The 17721-nt window shown below is 40.9% G+C and overlaps 1 protein-coding gene across 2 annotated transcripts in view; it reads left to right on the forward strand.

Annotated features, from left to right (window-relative positions):
- The window catches only part of ENPP1 (ectonucleotide pyrophosphatase/phosphodiesterase 1), an 86137-nt gene that overhangs the window by 63847 nt on the left and 4569 nt on the right, over window positions 1-17721 (forward strand). For both annotated transcript variants that reach the window (XM_072855874.1, XM_072855873.1), the window contains exons 18-22: window positions 3006-3181; window positions 3719-3770; window positions 14902-15056; window positions 16241-16376; window positions 17370-17450. In XM_072855874.1, the coding sequence (XP_072711975.1) occupies window positions 3006-3181; window positions 3719-3770; window positions 14902-15056; window positions 16241-16376; window positions 17370-17450 (600 nt within the window). The remainder of the gene's footprint in view (window positions 1-3005; window positions 3182-3718; window positions 3771-14901; window positions 15057-16240; window positions 16377-17369; window positions 17451-17721) is intronic.

Here is a 17721-nt window from a genome sequence, read left to right on the forward strand (position 1 = left end):
CATTGTAAATCTTCTAATAACAGATTTTTAAGTGTCCTTAGAAATTTGTCCTTAAGACTTGCTGCTGATTTTCACTAATAAAAAGCTGTCTGTTTTTTCTGAGAGAGGTCCAGCTTCTAAATGACTAATGGGTGTTTAGGATCTACTGGTCAGGCCACCTTGGATCTCTCCTTTCCACTGGTCACTCAGTGTGTTTCTCTGGCTGCTCCAGAGCTGGCACTTTGACTCACCACTACTAAAACTGACTACTTCATGATCTCTCTACCATCAAGAAGAAGGGATATTTCTCTCTCATATCTAACTAGAGGCTTTATCAGGTTAATCACTCAGGTGACCTTATTCAGGCAGAACAATAAATAACAAGCATAGTAACGGGTATGGGTGCAGCTGCCAGGCAGCTAATTTGAGTCAGTCACCCCCTCTGCTTTTTATGCACTTGAACAATTCCTTGTATTTTGTCATGTGTTTTCTTATTTGTTGTTTTCCTTTACCAAATTTTTAATTTTAGTTACTTGATATAAATAGGTTTTTAATTCAGATAAAATTTAGATTTTTTAATTTTTGTTTACTTGATTCGTATAATAAACCTCCTCCCAAATTCATCATTGTATGTGTCACTTGTTCAATTTATGTATTGTATCTTTTAATACTAGATTTGGATGTTTCCCTGTCCATTCTCATTGTCTAATACAACAGGTGTTTCAAATACACTTTTTTTTGTCTTTTGATGGACTGTAACTGTCTTGTTAGTCTGTAGTCCCGTGCTTTGGAGTCTCGCCCTAGAGCTATTTGTCTCTTCAGTAGTCAGGTTTCCCATTTCTCACCCCTCTGGTGTCACTCTAGAATTCATAATTGATTTCTGTTATATGCAGTCTGCTTCTGTATCTGAATATCGCAAACAGCACACTCCATATATAGATTTCTTCACTTTATTTTCTGACACCGTACGGTACACTGCACCAGAGAAGTGCTGTTTCTTTCTGAAAATTAAGCACCTTGCGGCCCTCCTTTTTTCCACCTTTTCAAACACAATGTTACTGTGACTCCTTGTTCCTTTGTCCGTTCTCCTTCATTCTGTATTTCATGGTTTCTCCAACTAGTCTAGTTCTACCACTTGCTGTTCATTTATTCCCCTTGAGGTCTTCACCTGTTTTCCATTATTTCCGGCCTACTTCTCTCTCTTACCAGGATCTATACTTGCTCTAACATCTGCATCTGTGAGAGACAAAGTATTACCAAAGGGTTTGATCCAGAAAACACTTAAACGGGAGCAGTGCACATACTTGAGATCAGTGGCAATATTCAGGTATACCACATTTAAACCATGTGTTTTAATTCTTTGCTGGAATAGGAAACAGGCCATTGTCAGGAAGCGTGTCCCTCACAGCCTTGTATGCTTTGCTGTCTTCTCATGTCATGGTTGACCTTGAACCACCTTCTTGTACCCCCTTGATCTGTTCTGTGTATGCTGCATGGGAGGGGTAGAGCCCTTACTGGCATGTCAGCAAAGAAAGTCCAGTGACAGATCAGATGTTTTAAGTGCAGTCATTGAGGTCTAGATTTCCTCCATCCTGTATAAAAAGAATTAGAAGAATAGGATGTACAAAAGCCAGCACATTCACTTCATTTTCTATCTGGAAGCTTAGGTGCCTTCTGGACCGCAGAAGGGCATCTTCTTTCACTTGTTGTTTGGGGCTCTAGGGTTTCTCATGGAGGTGCCTGACTGCACCTTCTTGCAAAGTGCAGCCAGAGAAGAGATACTGTCTCCCATTTTTCCAGCATCTCAGCACTTAAAGCATGAGCACCAGATATGTACAACTAATTGTCTTGTCTGAATTGGGAAATTTCAACTCATGTTTTCCGAGGTGTTCAAATTGCCAGACTTGGGGATTTCTGGGGCATTGTGAATTCCTGGATACTCCACTCAAAGTAACAGGAACATTACAATGTAATTTAGCTGTTGAAGTAGGGACCTGAGTTCTGGGACTGGTTCTGATTTGGTTTTCACTGCTTTGTGTGATGTATTCATTGGAGCAGGGACTGCTAGGATTAAAAAGGTTGTTTTATTCTTCTTTCCAAAGCAAAACAGCTTCATCTGGAGGGAATGACATTAACATATCTGAGTGGCATAGTGCAGGGAGAAATGTGTTCAGTTCCCCATGTAGGAAAGGAAGTTCAGCTCTAACTCTTGTGCTCTAGGTGAGTGATCTAGACACCAAGCTTTTGGATACAAGTTGTCTCATCACCTGCTATGTTTTGAAAACATCTTATTTCATAGATTCAGTATGAGTTAAGTGGAGGAACAAAAAATCTATGGATGCTAGCAAGGATTAAGCATGAAATAGGGCTTGATCTATTCAGTATTTTGAAGGTGTCTGAAGTGTCTCTGAGCATTGGTGGTAGGCAGCTTGTAGTTGTTTGAGTTACTTTAATGGCAGAGATTTAGGTGTTTGTGGGGTAGAGATGTTTTTGTGGTTAGACTACTTTGAGAATTTTGAAGCTTAACATTTCAGACCTAAGCGACAAGCAGAACCTATGTTCTGTCTAGGTTCTTTTGTGGCTCTACCCTTTAGTGATGCTTATTAACTGAAGCTTCTGTATTTAATTTCCAGATAATTAAAAAAACTGAAAACAACAAAAAACCAAACCAAAAAGCCCCCAAACTTATTCCCCAAAGTTTCAATGTTATGTAGTCACTAGCTTCATGTGTTTGAGATTACCATTCTGTCCCCCACTGCAAGTTTGGATGCTGCAAGTTCACTTTCCTCAGATGTGAGCCTCTGTCATTTTTTGTGCTTGTTCTGTCCCTCTTTACAAGCAGACTACTGCCCTATCTAAGAATATGTGTGCTTCCTTTTAAAGGGATTACATTGCTTTCCCTTTCGGGTGTTATGAGCAGCAAGCAGTGCAGCTTTATTGACTCACCCATACTTGTAATCACAATACAAGCAGCAGTGTATTGCAGTCTTTCTTATCCTGTTAATATCACTTGAATTCTTTTATAGATTTGCTTGATTTGAAACCAGCCCCAAACAACGGAACACATGGACGCCTAAATCATCTTTTAAGGAATCCTGTTTACACCCCCCACCATCCCAAAGAAACAAGCCATCCTTCTGAATGCTCTGTGGTGGGACAAAGAGCCTTTTCAGTGAGCGTTGGCTGCTCCTGCAGGACGGAGGTAAATACTGAAATTGTTAAAGTTGTGGAGGCAGACATCTGTGTTGTATTCAGAGAGTGAAATTCTGGATTCTCCAGTGTTTATCTTCACCCACTAGTTTTGCAGTCCCCTACCATTGGTTTCAAAATCAAATCTTGGCTGGGGTTAGTGGGTACTAGCCTGTATTTGTATACTCATTTTTTCAGTTTGCATATGTAGAGTCATATTCAGCTCTGAAGAGCCTGGAAGATGCCACAGAAGCAAGCTTTGGTGGGGAAAGCATTCAGTTCTTGCTTGCTTCACTTAATTATGTTGAAATTTCCTTTCTGTGAATGTTGTGTGTTTGGGCTGTGGTTTTCAAGGCTGTAGATTTGCTTGTGGCAAAAACAGTTTGTTTCTGCAAATTCTCTGTAGCCTCTCTCCAGATGTCAGTGAGTTCTGTATAGGGATAACATGCAAGGCAGATGTTGCATTCAGTACTTTAGGTGTAGTAGTGGCTCATAATATGCTTTGTAGAACACTCAATAGAAACTCACTGGTTTTGCTTTATAATTATAGGGCTTGCCAATAAGGGATTTTCATCAGCGTTTAAATCTCACTGAAACAGAAGGTAAGAACTTTAGATAGTAATATAAAATTATAACAAAAATATAAGAATTATTAAAAATATAAAATGTTTGATGTCTAAACTTCTGAGCAAATTTCAAGTACATGAGGTAAAAATTCTTTGAAATACTTGCTGGGACTATAGTTCTGAGGTTTTCAAATACAGTCCTACTGAACCATTTGGTCTCAAATAAATGTGTGTCCTTATACATGTGTGTCTATGGCACATGTATTATCTGATATTTTTGAATTTTCTAGCACTGAAGTAATGAGAATTCCAGAATGGGAAGCAAAAGCAGTGTATGGGGAAGTATCTGATAAGAAATCCCTGCAAATACCATCATTGTGATGGCAGCATACTTTTGATGAAGCATAAGGGGTATTTTACATGGTCGAGTTGTTACATGGTCTTAAGCTGCTGCTTGTTTTACTTATGCTTTATTTCCATTCTTTGGACATACACATGCCATGTTTGAGCTGCAGTTTGCGAGATGTGCTCATGACTCAAACTATTTTGAGCATGAAGCAGGTAAGACAATAAGTAACAAAAATCATAAGTCAAAACGGAATGTAGCCCTTGGTGCTAATACCTTAAAAGATGAAATCAAGATGATTAGACTGTCAGAAAGAGAAATAGGCTGATAGAGACCTTGCCTCATGTGTGTTCGTGAAACCTTTTTTCTTATGCAAATAAACTCTGTATTTGGTGACACCCCACTGTAGCTCACTATTAAGAAATGGACTTAAATGCCAGTTACAGGCAGGATCCAGTACTTGCTGCTTGTTCAGGGCTAATTTAAGGCGTCTTTTGGGTTGTGTAGCATGTCCTGGCACAAAGAGCAGGTAGAGCTTTCTTGAATCTTTCCTCACTAATGACAGGGCATCTTTTTAAAATGTGTCAAGGAACCCTTTTAAAATAACTCTTTCAGTTTTGTAACACTCATGAGAGCACCAAATGAAATCCAGTTAGTACGATAGAGTGTGCTTTCCTAGAAACAGAGAATAAGGCTCTAAACCTACATATTTGAAACAGTAGGATTTTGGCCTGGTTTATCAGTGAGACCTGACTTAGCACTGGTCTTAATAGCAGTAATTTCCTTATAAATTGTATGAATGAAGCACTTATTAATTAGATATAAAAAACATTACCACAGCTGAAAGAATTCTAGTAACCAGCCTAGATGCTCCTTAAGACTATTTAGAGTTTATTAGGTACCTCAGTTTGCATATTCTGTCATTGATTGTCATAACCTGACAGCCTGTAAGAACAACAAAATATTAACTGTTTTTTTCATTTTATGAAAAAAATGTGAATTGTTTGCCTTTTCCCTCATGGGTGGAGAAATAAATGTCATAATCTTGACATTTTTTTGTGTTGTGGAATTACTGTGGAAAAAAACCTGCAGCATTCATTGCTCAATTTCTTTCCCCATTTAAAACCTTGAAACTGTAGTTCTGCATAATTTGTGGATCGAAAATATACTTTGATGCCTTCTTTATAATTCTAGTCATGCAATGATTGAAAATACTTGCATTTTCAATAGCAAAGTAATGTTTTTGTTATTTTAAAATATTTCTGTGATGTGCTAGTTTTCCTCAGTTTTTATTTTACATCAGAGAACTCAAAACTTGAAAACCTTACTTTTTTTTTTTGTTTCCAGTTGGCCAAAATTTAAACATATAATGTTTTGATGAAATCAAAGTCTACCTTAGGGGTTAGAAACTGAAACTTTCTGCTGACATGTGACTGCAGCAGATGATTGCAAGAGCATGTGTTTCTTATGCCTCTTTTGTTATTTCTTTGTTTTTTTTCCTTAAGATAAATGGTATCAACTCTAAAGCAATTCTGTTGCTAACTCTGCTTTACTTTTCAGCTTCTGTCTAATGACTTACCCTCTGCTGATCCCACATAGCTTCTTTCTGATACTGTTTTAAAGGAAAGTCTTCACTCTTCCATTGGATATAGTAGTTGTCCAATAAACAGGCAATGCCTTAGGCAAGGGTCTGCCAAAAACCCTGCGCAGTATCATACATAAAACATTTGGAGATATCTTTCTCTGTATACAAACTTTCTAAAGAGATGTGGTCCTGTCGCGGAAGGAGTGAGCGTGCACTTCACTCGTAAGAGAGAAGTAAAAATATAGTTTATTGATACAGAATAGGGAGTTAACAAAGTTCAATGCGACAGTGTTTTAACAAGATTCGATGGCGAGGCACACTTGATTATTTACTGCATAGAGGACAGGGTCAGACAAAACTGTCAGGGAGACCCTCCCGTTGAGTCATGAGGTTCGGAAGGATCCCCTTGCTTTCTAAACTCCTTCTCAGAGAGGAGTCTAGGTGCGGCTAGATCCAGTCCTAGTCCCAGACTTGGTCAACGGTTTATATCTAAAGGATTATATATGCACAATCAATCCTTTATATCACTTAGCTAAGATTTCAAAGTTTAGCATGCTATTAGTCACTTACCGAGGATCTGTTGCGGCAAGGAATCTCTCAACCTCGAGGAGTAACCTTGAGAGGCGTCCCTGCTCAAGGGGAGATCCTGGCGTGCAGCCCGCTGCCGTGCAGGAGAGCTCAAAGGGCTCTTGGGCTGCTCACTATTTATGGGGATAAGATGATTGACCCATAGTCATATTTACATGCCGACCACAGGTTTTAATTTCTTCAGGAGTGCTGTTGCTGTCAGCCCTTAGGCTATTGTGTTGTTATCTGTCTCCTGAATTCACTTTGAGCTGATGCAGCCATCGTGACCAGATGCATCCATTACAATCACCGCTGGTGGTTATCACCTAAGCAGGGTTACAGGAGATAAAGGTCGGGGCAGGGGAAGCACACCGTCACACTCCACCCCGTGACTATAGTCAATTCATCTTATTCTCACAGAGTGGTGGTACGGTCACCTCTGCCTCTGTGCCATAAATAGTATATTGATAATTTATGCACTTATAGATCCACAGTAAGTAGACAGTGAAGCACTGCTATTTGTTATGCGTTAATTTGTATGTTTTGGGTGGTTGAAGTTGGGTTATTTGTTTTATCATGTGCCAAACCTTATATACAATATAATTATAAGCAATAGACACACTAATGTTAGAGTTAGTAAAATAACAACTGGGTGAAGCATAAGATTAAACACTCCCGTTGCTGTCGGTGACCATCCAAGAAGAGTCTCCCACCAATGGTGTTCTCCATCCTTCTTTACTCTTTCCAAGACATGGTGTATCTCTTCTGCATCATGATGAACGGTGATCAGAGTTTTGTGTCCATTGTTTCGTATGCGTTCTAGCAGTTGACACAGGTCATCGTGTTGTAGTAGTTTCTTCACCAATGTAAGATTCATTCCGATGGGGGTAGGCAATAAATCTCGACTCAATGTATAGTTAGATTGTAACAATTGATAAGGACGTAACAGGAGCTGAATAATTGAAGTCACATCCCACAATTTTTGTAAAGTTACAAACACAAATATTTGAGCGATTGCTTGTATCTACAGTAACGTTATCTACAAATATAAAATCACAAAGGGTTCTCATACAAACACATCCTTTTCCAGTATACACAAGTACAGTTTCAGGGGCTTCATCAGGTCGTATTTCAAAATGACAAACATTTTGTTCAGTGTCAAGACAAATGTCTTGGGCTTTGAGGGTGTTACTCTCACAAATAAATCCTTGTTGTTCCCGTACAACGCATGCATTAACATCAACAGTTTGCCATTTGTTTCCATTTTGGTGGGCCCATACTCTGTGTTCTAATGGATAGAGTACAGTTCCATTGTGATTCAATCCCAGCGCAATGATTGGGTATATGGTATATACTGAAGCATTGTGTATTGTTAAGACAAAAGCTGTGGCCTTATTGCTAATGGGGTCATAAGTGAAATTGACTAAATACCACCAGGACTGGAATTCTTTCTCAAATTTAGTTGCATTATCCCAAATTACCTTTCGAATTTCAGTGGGTAAGGTGCCCTCTTCACCTTCTCTTATAATTGCTGCTACCATAGATTGCATCCACAGTTGAGCTTGGATACAACTAAGAGCTAGAGAAACATTGGTTTGGGCTACACCAAGTGCATCCACAATCAGTTGGTGGTCCCTTTCATTAATTCTTTTCCACTGAGGTAATATATCAGATAAGAGCCATTGGTTAGTTCCCAATGCTAATAGAGAAGACTGTAATGGGTGTTCTAATTTGTTTAAATCACTTCTTGTTGTGCTCAGTTTGTTCACGAGTACTTCGGCATCGATACTATTTAAGACTCCCAATCCTGTCCCTATGATACCGGTCACATCTCTCCTTGTTCGTCTTGGAGAGGTGAGGGTTCGCCATGTAACCATGCTAACCATCCTGCATAGGACGTACCTAGGAATGGTGAACAGGTCGGTTTGATTGCAGAGATATTAATTTGCATCAGTAGTTCTACTCGTTTAAGAGACCATGATGGATTAAATAACACTTGTTGTTGGCCTGTATTTTGATCACATATGGTCCAACTTCAGAAACTTGTGGGGATAGAATTGTCTCATCCTTTACAGTCAGGGCGGATGTTGTGCTAGGCTTAATAATGTCTATTTTAAATTTAAAGGATAATCCCACACGATGGTGAGCCCAGAGGCAGACTACAAAAACAGGTTGTACTAAGGTAAAATTGTACCAACAGTCCAGTTTTTCAAAGGCGCAAAGTTTCGTATCTTTGGCTATTGGTTTTGATGTAATGTTGTACACAGAAATCTGAGATGCCTCTCATGGGTAGACCCATTGATCATCCGGCATCCTATTTTAATTTCTTTCCCTGCTGTTCCTCGGAGCCGGGGAACTTTATCATCAGCTTCATCTTTATCCCAGCTCCATTCATTTTCTAAGTATGTTTCAGTTCCGTGCATGACCACGGTGGAAAGCTTTAAATCCCCCTTACTAGAGTGTATTCCCATACTTCCAGTGTACTTAACACGAGCTTGGGACCATGGCCACTCTAGGGTTCTTTGACCACAGGCTAAGAAGAGCAGCATTGTTAGGGTTTGGAATAGTAACATGAACACAGCATTTCCATCTGCCATCTTGTGGGGTGCTGTAAGAGAAAATAGAGACTTGTTTTCGGTGGGGAGAGTCCGAACAGGTTACCCCATTAAGAAGAAGGAAAAATCCATCGTGAACTAATTCTGTGTTTTGCACCACTGCTATCAGTAGCTTCCCAGGCAAGTGGGCCACGAGGTTTAGTTAAAGTCATAGGGACAGTACCGATAGATGGTAAATTAACCATCACAGGCTGTCCTGGCTGTAATGTCATTGGATATTCTCTTTTCCTAGTAGGTGGAGCGCTAAGCTCAGTTTTTACAAAGAATGCTCGGCTTACAGGGCTTCCAGTAGGCCCATACCGATTGTTTAATTGATGGAGTACTTTGGGAAGTCTCGTATCCCATTGAGCTTCCTGTGGTTTGAGACTCCTTTTCAACAAGCCATTAGCTCTTTCTACCATCCCATTTGATTGAGGGTAGTATGGGGTGTGGAAAACCCATCTAATTCCCTCTTGTTTTGCCCAATCTTGCACTTCCTTACAAGAAAAGTGTGAGCCATTATCACTCTGGATAACATCAGGAGTAGGTAGATTTGAGAACCAAAATGATAGCTCCTCGCACTGTGTTTCGCCCATCGGCCTTCCGACATTTAGTCGCCATAAGCAAGCCGGAGACTACTTCCACTCCTGTAAGGATGTATCGATATCCTGCAGAGGATTTGAATGGTCCGATATAATCAATTTGCCATGTAGACCATAAAGTTTTCCCTTCATTGATATGTAAAGGTGGTGCTTTAGCAGGATGATCTGCTTGTAATTTCAGTCTACACTGAGGACATTCTGTAAGAATAGTTTCACAAGTTTTTCTATTTATAGGCCAGCCTTTACTCTGTGCAGCAAAGTAAAAGTGCTTCTTTACCTGTGTGGCCTAGGTTTTGATGTAACCATTCTCCCAGTCGATACCACTCAGGATTTAAGGTGATTTTCCTAATTTTAGTTAGCTCATCTACCTTTTGATTCCACTTTGTGGCTGGTTGATTATCTTTAGCATGAGCTTTTACCCATCCCATCTTGAAAGGTGTTTTCCTGGCTATATCTAGTAATAATTGCCAATCTTTGTTTCTCCAAACTGGGGATCTATTTACTTCCCAATTCAAGGTTTCCCATTGACAGAGCCACTGTGTGGCACCGGCCCACACAGCATAGGAGTCTACATATATGATTTTTGCTCCATTCTGTGCTGCCAAAACAACTGCTCTTATTTCTCCTACTTGTGCACTGCCTTCACCTTCTTCTACTACTTGTTTGCCGGTGGTAATGTCTAATGCAACAGCCTTATATTGCCATTTACCATTTACCCTTTTGCTGAAGCATCTGTAAACCAAATGTTTTCTGTTGGTGTACCTCAGTGAGGGTGGTGCCACCAGAATGGGTGAAGGTTTAAAAGGTTGTTGTAATGCTAAAGGGTCTGTGTTTATGGGCATCTGCAATTTGGAAACCTTAGTGTGTCCTTCAGTTAGTTGCATATTTTCTGCAACTCCTGTTAGGTAGGCATACCATTTTTCGGACAGTGGGTTTTTGTGCAACTCCTTCTGGGGAGCAGTCCCCTTTAGGATTGCTTCTAGTAAATTAAATGGTCCTCTAGTTTGCACAGGTTGTCCCTGATGTATTTTCTCAACTTGTTTAACTGCTCGGACTAAAGATAAAAGTCCCTTTTCCCATTCAGAGTATCGTTGTTCTGTTTCTTTAAATGCAGTTGAGCTAAACAATAAAGGTCTTTTTGGCCCATCGGGTCCAGTTTGGAACAGGTTACAGTAAGTAGCATGTTCGGCGAAACCCCATTCGGCTATAATAGGGTCGCGGGGGTGCACTGGTCCCAGTGACTGATATGTTTTTAACTCTTCAGTTAGAGTTTTGACTGCCTCTTTATGTTCTAATTTCCACTCCCAGGGTTTGCCTTTCCTTAAGAGTGAGTATAAGGGATGGGAAATGATAGAAAATCCAGGCACATGTTTCCTCCAATATCCTAAAGTTCCCATTAATTGTTGTAATTCCTTCCTTGATTGGGGCATTTGCAGCTCTTCAATTTTTCTTAAGGTATCTGGAGGAATCACTGCACTGCCTGCTATCCACCAAGTACCTAAAAATTTTACTTCTTTGCTTGGTCCCTGACATTTTCCAGGTGGAATCTCAATTTCTGCTTTATTTAGTGCTTGCCATACTGCTGCTGCCGCTTCCCCAACCTTTTCAGGGCAAGTTCCTCCAATCAGAATATCATCTATATATTGGTACAGTTTCACTTCTTGGGGGAGTAAGACTGTCTGTAAAAGTTCAGCAAGCGCAGCATGAGCAATCGTGGGTGAATGTTTATACCCCTGTGGGAGTCTGTTAAAGGTGTATTGTATTCCCTCCCAAGTGAAAGCAAACTTTTTTTTATCCTCCTCCTTTAAGGGAACCATAAAGAACATATCTTTTACATCTAGGGCTGCCATCCATGGGTGTGCAGCTGCTTGCAAAGTAGCTGTTAAGTTGGCAATGTTTGGCACAGCTGCTGTGAGCGGGGCTGTATTGGCGTTCAGGCGCCGATAATCGACAGTTAAACGCCACCTCCCGTCTGGTTTCCGGACGGGCCAGACAGGTGAGTTATATGGGGAGTGCGTTCTGGAGATAATTTGTCGTTTCTCCAAATCAGCTATGACTTCAGAAATTCCATTTCGTGCCGCAGCAGAAATGGGATATTGCGGTACGTTAGTGATTTTTGACTCTGGGAGCGCAGGGCTGCGCGCAGTGCTCGCACTGCAGCCTCCCGGCTTCTGCTGGGGTTGGGATCGATGTTCGAGCCGAAGGACCACACGCTGCCGTTCGGCAGGCGCCAGGTCTCGTCCGTTTAAAACATCGAAACCTAAAATATTTTCATGGTGAGCTTTAATTGCAAAGCGAGTACTCGACATGCGCTTCTCGCCCGGGAGCCATAAATTGACCTTGGCAGTTTGGCACTGAACACTCGCTCCGTTCACGCCGGTAATTTTAACTCTTTGCCGTCTGGGTTGTACACCCAGCTTCTCGGCGTCTTGTTGTGTTAATAGTGAAATTTGTGCTCCCGTATCTATTAAAAACTTTACCAATTGTCTTTGAGGACCAACTGGAATTAAAATGTATGGGCCGTTATCACTTATCCACTGATAAGCCTCCACTTTCCGGACAGGCAGGCCCAATTGCCTTCCGGACACTACCTGTTTTTGACTTCATGTCCTGCAATTCCTCCCTAAGGGGAGGAAGGGGTTGTCTCCCTTCTGGGGTGTGGCGCAGGAGGAGTTGAGATACGCTCCTTCCTTTCACCGTTATCTCGTTTTTGAAATGCTTCAATTAGACTCAAAAATTATGCCAGTAGGTTGACCTTGAATCGCAGCTCTGGGAATGCCTAAAGCTAATGCATTCCTCCACAACTCATTCCTCTGTTCTCGAGATTCTGTTTGGGGGTTTTTAAATTTGTTTCCCTTCGATCTAGTTTCTGTTCCCTGTTTTATGGGTCTTACTTTGTGATCTCCTCCCGGGGCTTCAGGTTTTGTTTTTCAGCTGGTGCATCGTCCCAGCCCATCTCACGGCTGTAGTTAACAATGCCGTGCATCAGTTCTGCCCAGGTAGGGAGCTGCTTGTGGGCATTTTGAGCGTTATCACCTAGTCCCTCATTGTGCTCTGTGTCTTTCTTGATCTCATCTCGTTTTGCAACTAAATGGGATTTAAGAATTGCCGGGGCTCCTCTAATCAGTGGTTTTAACATTGCAAAATCTACTGTAGCAGACAGTGGGACATCATGGGACCCTCGTTTGTGCATGGCTTGTATACAGGCGGCTTTTGTGATGGCTGTAGAGAGCTCACTTAAAGATTTAATGGGAATTATGGAAGGTTCACCTCGCTCCATGCTGTCTATTCCTCCAGCCCAATAAGCTACTCGGCTGGTGATAGAATGAGGTGTATTTGTCGGGTCAGGTCCTAAATTTAAGAAAACTCCCGGACCCCAATAGCCACTTGCTTCATCCTCAGTCAACATTATTCGTCACCGCCACTGAGGCATACTCGCCACAAGTATTCCGCTTCAGTTTCACCTGGTTTTCTGCTATATCTCTCTTGCAAATTTGTCAATTGCAACGGATCCCAGGGATGGTTCGCGTAGTATGTCGCGGATGACCACTCCCGAGGACCCACAGTTCTTTCTGTTTTAACAATGGGTCTGGCTTCATACTCAGGAGGATTTGTGGGGAACAAAGGGTCGTCGTCTTCTGGCTCGCTATCATCGGGATCACCCCAGATGTCTCCATCCCAATCTTCAGGGGATACTATTAGTTTCCTAATCTGTACAATGTCGGGGGGGCGGGGAGCCTGTATAAGCATCATCTCGACCTTTTCTCCCAACTTTTGTCTTTTTTCCTTTTCCTCCTGTAACTGTTTCTGCAGTTGTTCAATTTTTAAAGATAGTAATAACTCAGTTGCCTTTCTACCTTCTATTTCTTTCTCTAGGTCCTGCTCCTTTTTATTTCTGTTGTCTCTTTCCTGATGTGCAGCTTCTAAACAGGCACCTAGCATCTTGCAGATAATTCCTTTCCTTTTTCCATCTTTCGTGTGGCCTCTAGTTACTTTTAGGTGTTCTTCAATGGCTTCCCAATTATGCCAATTGTCACGAGTCCATTCTGCTGAGAATTTGGGACTTGGATTCACTCCATGCCTCCGTAAATAATCAGTGATACTGCTTGCCATCCTGCCGACTACGCCAATTTGTCGCGGAAGGAGTGAGCGTGCACTTCACTCGTAAGAGAGAAGTAAAAATATAGTTTATTGATACAGAATAGGAGTTAACAAAGTTCAATGCGACAGTGTTTTAACAAGATTCGATGGCGAGGCACACTTGATTATTTACTGCATAGAGGACAGGGTCAGACAAAACTGTCAGGGAGACCCTCCCGTTGAGTCATGAGGTTCGGAAGGATCCCCTTGCTTTCTAAACTCCTTCTCAGAGAGGAGTCTAGGTGCGGCTAGATCCAGTCCTAGTCCCAGACTTGGTCAACGGTTTATATCTAAAGGATTATATATGCACAATCAATCCTTTATATCACTTAGCTAAGATTTCAAAGTTTAGCATGCTATTAGTCACTTACCGAGGATCTGTTGCGGCAAGGAATCTCTCAACCTCGAGGAGTAACCTTGGAGAGGCGTCCCTGCTCAAGGGAGATCCTGGCGTGCAGCCCTGCCGTGCAGGAGAGCTCAAAGGGCTCTTGGGCTGCTCACTATTTATGGGGATAAGATGATTGACCCATAGTCATATTTACATGCCGACCACAGGTTTTAATTTCTTCGGTGGGCGCGTTGCACAATAGCCCTAGGCTATTGTGTTGTTATCTGTCTCCTGAATTCACTTTGAGCTGATGCAGCCATCGTGACCAGATGCATCCATTACAATCACCGCTGGTGGTTATCACCTAAGCAGGGTTACAGGAGATAAAGGTCGGGGGCAGGGGAAGCACACCGTCACAGGTCCATGAGAGAGAGGGAGAAGGAAGGTTTTGTGACTACACACTCATTATAAAGCGAGTCCTTGCACATCTGAAAATCCAACCGGTACTTCACTGTATCGTTTATTTAGATCTCTATATTTCTTAGTCCTTTAAATGTCACTTTTACATATGACTTTGTGGTTTCTACTAAAATAGTCCCCTCAGCAGATTTCAGATCACCACAGTTGGTTACTGTCCCACCTAAATGTTACGTAGAAGCAGATCCCACATTATATATTTAAATTAAAACACAAAGTTGACAAAGACTTCAACCTTGCAACTTAGATCCATCTCCTGTCTTAAATGGAAAAATGTTTTGTTTTAAATATAAACTTAATTTGTACAGTATAAGTTTAAATGATTGTTTTTATACTGGCTTTGTCACTTAATTTATTGCCTTAGCATGGAAACTATACCTTTGATATGAGAATGAAAATTTTTTTGTTCCATTACTGTGACTTCTCTGTTTGGCAATTGGAAACTGGGGCAACCTTAGGCATATAAAAGAGGAAGATGCATAACAACTAGTAGTGACTGAAATGTAACAAGCACTATTTCTGCTGCAGTTAAGAAGACAGAGGAACTTACTTTGCCCTACGGACGGCCCAGGGTTCTCCAGAAGAGACATAATTACTGCCTCCTTTACCATTACCGCTATGTGAGTGGATACAGCAAGGACTACAGGATGTCTCTGTGGAGTGCGTACACTGTTAACAAAGATGTAAGTATCTGAAGAAAGGTTAGAAGCAACCTTGAAAGGTAAAAAGCTTGAATGTCAGTTACTCCTGAATGCTGCTTAGATCTGCACATGATATTATCTCCTAGGGAGCTAAGTAGAACCACGTGAGATAAAAAGAGTAATTTTGTATGAGCTTTTCTTCAGTTTCCTATATTAATAAGGAATGGCTTTGGCTCCTTCCTGTTTCTTGGAGTGAGCTGCAGTTTTGCCTCCAGAGTGAGCAGATCCACCAGGAAGTGAGAAGCCCATTGCCACTGATACCAAAGCCCTGTGAGTCTGCACTGGCTCACTGCTTGGCAGCACAGGTCTGCTATAGCAGTCTGCCAGTGCTATCCTTAAAGTCTGGTCTCAACACGGGTTTTGTGGCGAGTGTTTGTAATGTGGCAGCACCCTTTTGAAAAATAATCTCTGGACTATCTTGAACCGTTCATGCCCTGATCCGATCCTTCTCTCACAAGATCATCCTGACTGGGGAAAAAGAGGTTGGTGGAGATAAATCTGGTCTTTGCTGTCCTGAACCTGAACCCTATGCTAAAATGCACATGTTCATGCAGAGCACTGATCTTGTGAATGGAAGCTTTTTTTCAAGTTGGCCTTTCCCATTCAGAGGAAATTTAAAAGCCACATCATGCTTAAAAGGAATTAGGACAGTAGAGGTTGCTTTTTAGTTTGATTATCTGGGAATCATAGGTTTTAAATAATGACTGTTATAAATAAATTTAACTGAACTCTGGCAAGGTTTGCTTGATCCTAAATATTTTGAGGTTAGTGGCATGAAGCAATCAGTTACTGTAACAAGTGGCCCAGTGGAGAGAGGTGGCTAACACACATCTGGCTGCTTCCGATTCCTAGCCTGAATGAACAAGTACATTTACAGTAGATCAGGTTATCTTTAATGGGCACCTCTGAGTTTTCTTGTGGAAGAAGTTATTCTCAACTGAAATGCTGCAGTTCTGTTTGCTTTATTTCCAAAATATATTAAATGGATGGGAGGGCTTGTTTTCCACTGACAAGAGAGTAACAATTCTTGCATCCTAGTTAAGTCCCTTCACACCATTAAAGGCAGTTGCAGCTAAATATTTAGAGTTCTGCAGTCCCCCACACTGAGAGAATTATTGGAAATCAACTATCCATTTTACCAATGATACTTTCTTCTTGTTCAACAGGACAAATGGGTTTCTGCTACAGAAGATACCTCCAGCTGTTTACACAAGGATGTTCGTATTTCTTTTAATCATAACCAGACATGTTTGTTTTACAACAATCATCCTCGCCTAACTTATGGATTCCTTTCTCCTCCAAGTAAGTACATTGCCTTCAATGTACAGCATATTTAATTTAAATAATTTGTAATGTAGTAGGTGTAGTCTTTTATAGATGTTCCTGATAACTAATCAGAGTATGAAGCAGTAGTTGCTGAATTGTTGCAGTTCACTCCCAGCATATGAGGAAGAAAAACATTTTAGGCACTTCAGCGGTAGGTTGTCCAAGGTCATTTAGTACTTCTGGAAAGCTTTGGAACTTGTCAGGTTTCTAAAGTGGCATCTCAGAAGAAACTGGAAGGAACATGTAAACCTTGAGTCAAGTCTGGCAAGCTAGTAAATTGAAAATTCACTTTGTATGGCAGGTGTTAGTTGAAACTATCCAAAGTAAAATTTAAGGATGTATCATTAGGTAAAAAACTGCCTTATAAATTTACTTTCTATTTGAAATATACTGTTGTGTGCCATATGTGGTCTTTAGTAAAGCAAATTTTTCAGCATTGGTCTGAAAATGTAGCTCTGATTCTCAAATGTTACAAAATAGTTAGCTGTTCACAAGTGGTTAAACGGTTTGTGAACTGTTGCTGACCTGATTTGGAAGCATTTTACACTGACTTTACTACATAAGGTACCAAGTAGTAGGTTATGTAAACATCCACATCAAGTGTAATTTGCAGACTTCCAACAGAGCTCCTATTTTTACGCCTAGATTCTGCAGTCAGAACAAGTTGGTCTGACAGTCATGAAGTGAATTTTATTCCCTTTCCCACAATTCAAAAGTCTGTTCTGATATTTTTAAACCTCAAGAAAATTTGTCACCTGTATACCTGACAAGTGCAATTGCTGCTGCTGCTAAGATTATTTATTTTTGATGGGATCCAGCATGTACTGAAGTTAGCACTTAGACCCACATCAGCTTTGGAAAGTGAAGTTAGGTCAGTTCCACCTTAATGTTATTACACCGATCTTTAAAAGCATGAAAATGTAAGTTTAAAGTAACAAATCCAAGTAATGAATTGCTTTTTTGTTTTAGATTTTATGACAGATGCAAAAAAACCTCACTATGATGCCTTGCTTACCAGCAACATTGTGCCAATGTATCCTGCATTTAAAGGTATTTTATTTGTATGCATAGTTTGTGTGCACAGTTGAATATAAGAAAGACTGCTGATTTTTTTGCTTGCTTCCAAACCATGCAAATGATCCCTGGTTCAGCTGCCTCTGTAAAATGAGACCTCCCCAGACTGAGGGCTTCTTACCTCAATGACAAGTTCCTTGAAGTAGGATTATCACTGTTGTGAAAAAGGCCACCATTGTGAGCTTATGATTCCTAATCAACTGGCTCATTACATGGGAGCAGAGTATAAGTGTCTCCATTTAATGTC

This window comes from Ciconia boyciana, chromosome 3 (genome assembly GCF_034638445.1).
Source record: "Ciconia boyciana chromosome 3, ASM3463844v1, whole genome shotgun sequence".
NCBI lineage: Eukaryota > Metazoa > Chordata > Aves > Ciconiiformes > Ciconiidae > Ciconia > Ciconia boyciana.